Here is a 7,795-nt window from a genome sequence, read left to right as displayed (position 1 = left end):
GTGTTGGTGCTCTCCTCGTTGCTGTCGGGGAGGCTGTGCTGGGGGGCCCAGCTCTTGCTGAACAGGAAGGGCATGGTGCGCGGTGGAGACTTTGGCCCCCTCACTGGCTTGGACAGTGCGTAAAGGTGTCGGAACTCTTCATCAAACAGCTCCACAACTTGACCCGTGAACTTGGAGAGGAGGTTGCGGTGAACCTGGCCGCATAACCACGTGAAGCTGGAAGGAGAGACGGAGGTAAGGGTTAGCATTAACGTCAGCCCTTAGGAACTGGAAATCCCCACGGGGTGGTGCAAAGCCGAAGCTGCTTGTCTAAACACAGGATGAAGATGGCGTCGCAGTTGAATTTCAGGTCAGTTCACATCAGTGCTCTCTGACTTGGATCAAGCTTTGTTATTGCAGCTGCCTCTAAAACCTTCAAGAAACCTTGTAAAGTTACACAACCTCCTAAAGGGAGTAGTGATCCAGATCCACTGCGGGACAAAACGTCAGACACAATACCCAGGGTCTGGGTGTCTCTTCCATGGAAAGAAGTCTAGACCCCTCTTTTGGGTACCTCTCTTCCACGCACAGTGCTTGAATTCAGGCTCTACCGTGTCTTGTCTGCACACACATAAATTGTACCTTCCCTGCAGAATGCCAGGCCAGCTGGTAACTCTCACCCACTCGAAACCGACATTAGAAAGACTAGTGAAAAATAACCATCCTTTGGTCCCATTTTGCCCTACTTTTTCTGCATTGGTCAAGAGAAACCCACAAACCCCAACCTCCCTGTCACATCTCACTCCCACAAAACAAACCACCACCATCTGACAAGCGCTTATTTTCTTCACTACAGAGAAAATGAACTTACAAATATTTCCTACAGCCTTTCCAAAAATAAGACTACTACTTTGCTATGAAGTGAGAAACACCACAGTGGTTTTCGTTCTGGTAGTCCAGAGACACACCTTAGGACACCCCATAGCTTTTAAATGATTTTGCTTTTATGAGCTTCCCTAATTCACTTGGCAAACATAAATTTGTGCTCTTCTTCAAAACCACAAGCCAGCCTGATTTGTGCTGTGCAGGCTGCCTTGTCTGAGCTGTGGCAGCATCCATAAAACGAGCACAGTTGAGAGAATGAAGTGTAGGCACTCCCTCAGCTGACCAGGGCTGGAGCTGTGCAGCAGAGGACACGGGGCAGCGCTGGCTTTGAACCCAAGGTTACTCTGTGTTGGCAAAGCTCTGCCCCAGTTATTCCTGCGTGACTCTATTAGCTACGCTGGATTTGCACAAGGATTGCCAAGAGCCTAATCTGGCTGTAGGTGTGTGCACTTCAAATCTGGTTCCTGTCAGGTTTTGACAAAACTCCTATGAAACTCAGTGGGACTGACGGCCTGAGCTGAGGCTAAGGGAATGAAGACAGGCGATTTACGTCTGCCTGTTCGGAGCACTCTTCGAGAGGGCTGGGTTTGGGGCATACAGTGGTTTTATACTGTTGCTTCAAGAGCTGGGGGAGGAGAGAAGAAATCCCTAGTTTAATGCCACTGGGCAATCCTGCAATATATGCTGTACATTTTATGATTTGACACGAAAATATACAGAATATGCAAAATTTACAGTTACTGGAACAAAGGTACTTCTCGTCCCCTTTGTTCAAATCACTCTAAATATGGACAAAACCTCGGGAGCCGAGGTGAACTCCCTGCTGTGTGGGTAACATCTGCTATGCTGGCTCAACGTTGTCTTTACTGACTAAGAAGCATTCTCTAAACCTTTGCATGTCCTTCGTCTGACTGTGAGAGAGATAATAAACCAGGAATAAATACAAAACCAGATGCAATTAGTCTGGGATGTCTATGCTGAAGGTTACAAACTCATCAAAGGCTGAGGTGTGAAGTGGCAGGTTTATATTTTATGTGCTAGAGATACATCTAGTTTATAAAAAAAGTTTAGAGAGAAATAAAAGTCAATTACACTTATTAACACCCAGCAAAGTCAGAGGAGAAAGCCTGCTGTCACCACTATTGATAATCTACTTCCACACGTAACTTCCTAGAGAACCTGATGGTCAGATACTCCTTTGTGGCACAGATCTTATCTATAACCCTTGTAAACAGAGAAAGTTCCATCCAATTAACAGCCCAAAGATGCTCCATGGACTGATGGCAAATGGGTCAGCTGTAAAACAACAAAGCGAGACCTGCGTGATTTTAGACACGTTTGTGGACTTCGTGTAGTGAGTCACAACAATTTACATTCCGTGCACTGTGCTGAAGAACAAGGCAGAACTTGACATAAAGACTGAACAAGTTTTCATTAGCTTCATTCTAAGAGGAAATTCTTTGGTTAGGTTTTAGGCCCTGTTTTGATCCTTAGTTTACAACTACGGGTGCTCTTTCGGGAAGGGCTCCAAGAAGTCTGTTATTGTCGCTATCTGCCCAGAAGGACCATTTTTTCTGCTATGCCTCTTTGCGTGAAGCACATCAGGAAGAAGAGAAGGCACAAAGAGTTACTGCCTAGCTTGGGGCCAAAAATTCTGTCAATACAGGTACTCCTCAGCCATCTTTCAGGGCTTTGTCCCAAAACCTGCGCCGTGTTTCAGATCCTCTCATTTATGACTGTCTGAATCAAACCCCACCTCTCCTGTCCGATCTTCATTTGCACTGGACTTGTTTTTCCCGAGTGTACCCTTGGCATTACTGCAGCTGCAGTTCATCAGGGATATCTCATCCCTTGTGTGTACAGCACTACAGTAACAGGCAGCATCACACACATGTAATCTGAAACCCCAGGACTGAGTTCTCCGGCTGAGCTCTGGTTTGAATTAACCTACACGTGAGTGTTGCCTGCGGCTGGGATAACCTCTGCATGAGAAACCCGCCCCAGCTGAAGCCATGCTCCTGGCAAAGCACCCCTGTGTTAGGTGTCGGGTGCTGGCTCTGAAGGGGACAGTGGCTTTCAGACTGGCAGCCAGGAAGGATCTCAGCTGCCCCTTAGGATCAAGGTCTATGCTTTCTGCGGTTTTCATTTCGCCATCTTTAGGAGCACTGAGTTCATGCTCTATCTAACTTCGAATTTGTTTTTTAAAAAAGGAGTAATACAGTTATCATAGGGTGGGGTAAAGTAACGCAGAGACAGCAAACAGAAATACTGCATCGCAACCACACACCATAGATATTGGCAATAAAAGCTGAGAGGAGAACTGTAGCACTTGTGCAGACACAGGAGCGAAATAGCCTTCAGAAGCTTCACAGCTCTGGTCTGCCTTGTGTGGCAGGACCACGCTTATCCACACTGATCCAAGCAATGGCTTTTTAACGTGGTTTAAAAACGGTTTTAACGGTTTTAAAAACTGTTCCAGAGCAGGAGCTGCCACAAACCGAGTGGTAGTTCCTTTGCCTCTAACTAGTTGCCAGGTTCAGTCCTCTTTGTTGTCCATTAGACGAACACTTTGGGTAGAAACAGTGAGCCAAGGCCCCTTCTGGAGCTGTATGTCCTGAAGGGCTATTTTATTTCCTCAGCCTGTTCCCCCCACTGCTATCTCAAAGCCGTGCAGAGCGCAGCACATCAGAGAAATTTGCTGTTGTATTAGTTTTAAGATCTTTCATATCAGTTTTAAGGTCTATTCCAATTGGATTTTCAACAACTGTGTTACAGAAGAGCTTGAGTCTGTTTTACTCAACATCCATCTTGTTTATACCTGCAGAGGCTGGTGGATAAGGTTTAGGGATAACAGAAAACTTTCAGATTCATAAAGTGAGAGCTATTAAAGCCTATAAAAATGCCACCTACTGATAGACAGCCATAACCCAAGTGAATCTACAAACTGGCGCTGAGCATGCTGAAGTTAAATAGTGCACAGGTTTGGACGTCACCACCCTCTCTGCTTGCTCTCTGGGTAGGGGCTCATATAGTTTGACAAGGCTCCTGAGGTTAGAAGATGTTGCAACAGCAGTAGAGAATGACAGAAGTGGCTCTGCACAGGACTTCGAGGGGTTTTCTTTTCTTTTCTTTTTTTTTTTGTTTTTGGATTTAAAAGAGAAGCCAAAAGGAAGCTTCTAGACTGAAGGAAAGAGATCTTGTTCTGTCCCTTTTCTCCCACATGTCCTTCACTTCTGCTCCCTATATAAATCTGTTGTTGCATTTCTACACATCCTTGGTGAGGCATTAAAAACGCCTGGAAGAACCAGAAAACCACAGAGCAGTCAATAAAAAAAAGCAAACACTGAGTGAGCGTTCACTCATTTTTGTCTGATGGTTCATTTGGAAACTGCATGAAAACTGGATGCCTGCCTCTGTGGTCAGCTGAGCTCCTGCAGCCTACGCTAACCCCACGTACCCACCTTTACCTTTGTTACTAGATAGTTACGTAATCTTCCTGGTGGCAGTTTTACTGCACTAGAGGCATTTAAGCTTCCAAATCATAAACTGGGATTAAGAAAAACAATCTCAGCCTTTTAATTAAATAATCACCTCTTGTCTTTTTGTATCTGTGGTTCTAGGATACCCTTGGTCATTTGTAAAGCTTATCTCTGCGGCCATGAGGCTTAGGAAGTTCACTTATTTGATGCAAGCTCAGAGTCTCCCAAAATTCTCTGACTGGAGGATCTTGGACCTTAATTAAAAACCCAGTTGTTATGGTGCTACATCCTCTACCTGAAATAATTATAGGAGCACAAAAGTGGAGAGTTACAGCTCACAAAAATAAATAAAGAAAAAAAGGGAGGGTACAACAGTCACGTAGACACATACTGCCTACCTGTTACTACCTGTTAATGAAGCACAGGAAAAAAAACAGCAAGTCTCTGAAGTATTTCTGTTTTACTTTTAATCACTAAACTTATCATATGGATCACAAATCCTCAGATAAGCTGATTGATGTATGCCACATTAAGGGATGACCCTGAGGGAGATGGAAACGTACCAAAGGTACCATGATCACAGCATCTGAGGACCCAAACAGTGGAGAAAGCATAACACACATTTCTAGTTCTGCTCCAGGGCTGCTCCAGTTTACATTGGCTTCTGCACATTTACACTAACTATCACTCTCCATAAAGAACTAACATCAGCATTAAAGCGAGTTAAAAGGATTATTGAAAAATGGCACATATTTGAAAACATGAAGGGTTTTGTTCAAAAAATACTGTTACCCAGACAAAATTTTTACGGCATATTTTTATGAAGCAATTTTAAGAATCATAAAAGAGCACCTAGAGGTGAACTGTAAGGGATAACCTCACCTGTAAGATCCTGAGAGTACATATCGCCAGTCAGAGATAAGAAATTTTTCTTGTATTTGTCCTGAAAATTTCCTGCCTGATTTGGCACAGTAAACCTCTCCAGTAACACTGCGGACTGAAATATTCTGTAAAGGAAAAAAAAAAGAGAGGAGCAAATTCCATTTTCTAAAAATTAAGAACCAGAAGGAAAAGGCCCTTTCCCTGCACTGCCTTTAGCTCCTCACTTCCCCTGTGTCTGTTATGATTTCTTCACGGACTCTCCAGTTTTGTGTTTGAAGGTTTGGGGCCAGAGGAAACCTAGTCAAGCTCTCTCACCTGCCAAAGGGTTACTTGTTGCGGTGGGGATATATACCCACATGGACATTCCCGCACATGGAGCTGTGCTGTGTATGTATCAACAACTGATGCTACCCCAGCCAAAACGAGTACAAGACTTGTCCATAGCTGAGAGCAGCCTGTGACCCCCACCGACACCCATCAACAATCTCCCTTCGCCACGAGCTGTCTTGTTTGACGTTGGCTATGGCTCAACATAGCAGGGCAAAACCTTCGCCTTTCCGATCCACCTGGTCCTGCAAGGACATCCGTGCTGCTCTTCTGGTGCAGCCCAGATGAAATCCTGCTGTCCTGCAGGATCCGATGCAAGTACACGTGTGAGTGGAGAAGGAGGTCAGTTTGGCCCGTGCAACGCTCTGCACTGTCCTTGTACCTGAGCAAGTGCACTTAAGGCAGGCCAGGCACCGAGATCTGACTGCTGTTTGTACACACTCTTTGCAGAATCGAGGCCTCAGTAAACAAGTGGCACCAAGGATTCGGCTCACGCATTGCTGAAGGCTGTGTATTGTAGCAGCAAACTTAGGAAAAATAGCACAGGCTTGTTCTTCCTAAAGCGTGGTGGTTACCAGACATGCAAACACTGTTATGAGCATGTTTTATTAATTTCAGGTTTTTTACACATTTGTGGTGGAATTCAGCTGTTGAAACACACGTGTTTGGTGCATGTAAGATGCCCTCAGGTCTCCTGCCTGCCCGCCATCTGCTGTTCCAGAAGACTGTTGCTTCTGCGGCATCAGCCATCCCCACAAAGATACCACAGTACAGCTTCTCAAGCAACAGAAATTGTCCCTGGAAGGTTATTTTTAAGGTCAGTTCCCTCTGGCAGAGACGAAGGCAGACTAAGCTAACAGCCAGCTAAATTTGAGGCATTATCTTTAAAACAGAGCTTAAACACATTTAATCAGAAGCCACCTAGTACAACCAAGGTACTGCCACGCGAAAGAGTTTTGTGTTCCTGCTACCTGTGGCTGCCATTCCACAGCTGCTGCAGTTTTCAAATGAGAGCAGCTGTAAAGCTGCTAAGGGACTTAAACTCTGTTTTAAGACTTCAGGGCCCTGATTAGTTTAATCTAAGGACCTAATGGAAAATCCTTAACTTCCTATAAAACCCATGGGAAAAAGCAGGCATCTTCAGAGAAGAATTAGGTGTGCTTAACCTACCTCTGGAAATCTTTTTCTCCCTTTTAATTACAAGGTGGACTGACCCCAGCGTAGCCACGCTTCTAGCTCAAAGTGCCTAAGATAGGTAGGCCAATCCGAGCCTAAGAGCTTGTTGTGGTTTAAACCCAGCTGGCAACGAAACAGCACGCAGCTGCTCTCTCTCTCTCACCCCTCCCCGCCCACTCCAAGGTGTGTGTGTGTGTGTTAAGGTAAGGAGAGTTTACCTGAACACCACAAGGAGTGAGAGGACGCAATACTAAAGCGAGTGATATACAATGTGCTGCTTAACGCTGCCGTGCCGAGCCGCAGGGATGAGCCCCGCTGTGCCAAGCCACTGTTTAAAAAATCTGTCCCCGCTCCCAGCTAGGGCCCCCTAGTATGTACTGGGCATGATGTCAGTATGGTATCGAATAACCCATTGGCTGGCTCGGTTCGGCGATCCCGGTCGTGGAGACTAACCCCATCCCAGCCAAACCCAGGACAGAGCTTCACAGGGACGCAGTACCTTGAAGAGATCCTCAGCAATTTGTAATTTGTCGCACATCTCCGAGAAGAGGTTTATATTGCTGTGATCGAGCAACAGGTAGACAAACACCATGCGCTTGTTAGCTGCCTCCAGGAGGTCACAAAGAATCTCAGTGTCTGTGAACACATCCATCACGATAGCGAGCACCTAGGGGAAAAAAGCAGAGGCATTGGCAGAGCCGGTTTACACAACTTAAGGCTGCCTGTGAGGCCACGGCAATGTAGTTTATTTGTTTTAAAAAAACATTCCAACAAACACAACTCTTAGTAGATAGATACCTCTTCTGTTTTTCTCCCTAAGTGCTTGAACTAGTAAATCGATGGGACGCGTTGCTTCATTCTTTTATTGCTCACATAAAGCCAACATAACACTCAATGTACGCACTTCAGTTAAGCTCTTTTCATCATAAACCACAAGATGACCCACGAATTTGTAGGTGAGATTCCAGGACTGGGAAATACATTGAAATGCTTATCGGACACTAATAATGACGTAGCTAAAATTCGGGACCGCAGCCCATGCCAAACGGCTGGCTGGCTTTCCTAAG

General features: G+C 45.4%; 1 protein-coding gene across 1 annotated transcript in view; it reads right to left on the bottom strand.

Moving 5' to 3' along the window:
• FAM83A (family with sequence similarity 83, member A) overlaps nt 1-7,795 on the bottom strand; it is an 11,377-nt gene that overhangs the window by 454 nt on the left and 3,128 nt on the right. The window contains exons 2-4 of the mRNA XM_010144127.1: nt 7,228-7,395; nt 5,226-5,350; nt 4-216 (exon numbers count right to left, since the gene is read on the bottom strand). Coding sequence (XP_010142429.1) covers nt 4-216; nt 5,226-5,350; nt 7,228-7,395 — 506 coding nt within the window. The remainder of the gene's footprint in view (nt 1-3; nt 217-5,225; nt 5,351-7,227; nt 7,396-7,795) is intronic.

Source organism: Buceros rhinoceros, unplaced genomic scaffold (genome assembly GCF_000710305.1).
Source record: "Buceros rhinoceros silvestris isolate BGI_N320 unplaced genomic scaffold, ASM71030v1 scaffold18029, whole genome shotgun sequence".
Classification (NCBI taxonomy): domain Eukaryota; kingdom Metazoa; phylum Chordata; class Aves; order Bucerotiformes; family Bucerotidae; genus Buceros; species Buceros rhinoceros.
Note: the sequence above shows the minus strand (reverse complement) of the source record. Positions and strands in the feature narration are given on the sequence as shown.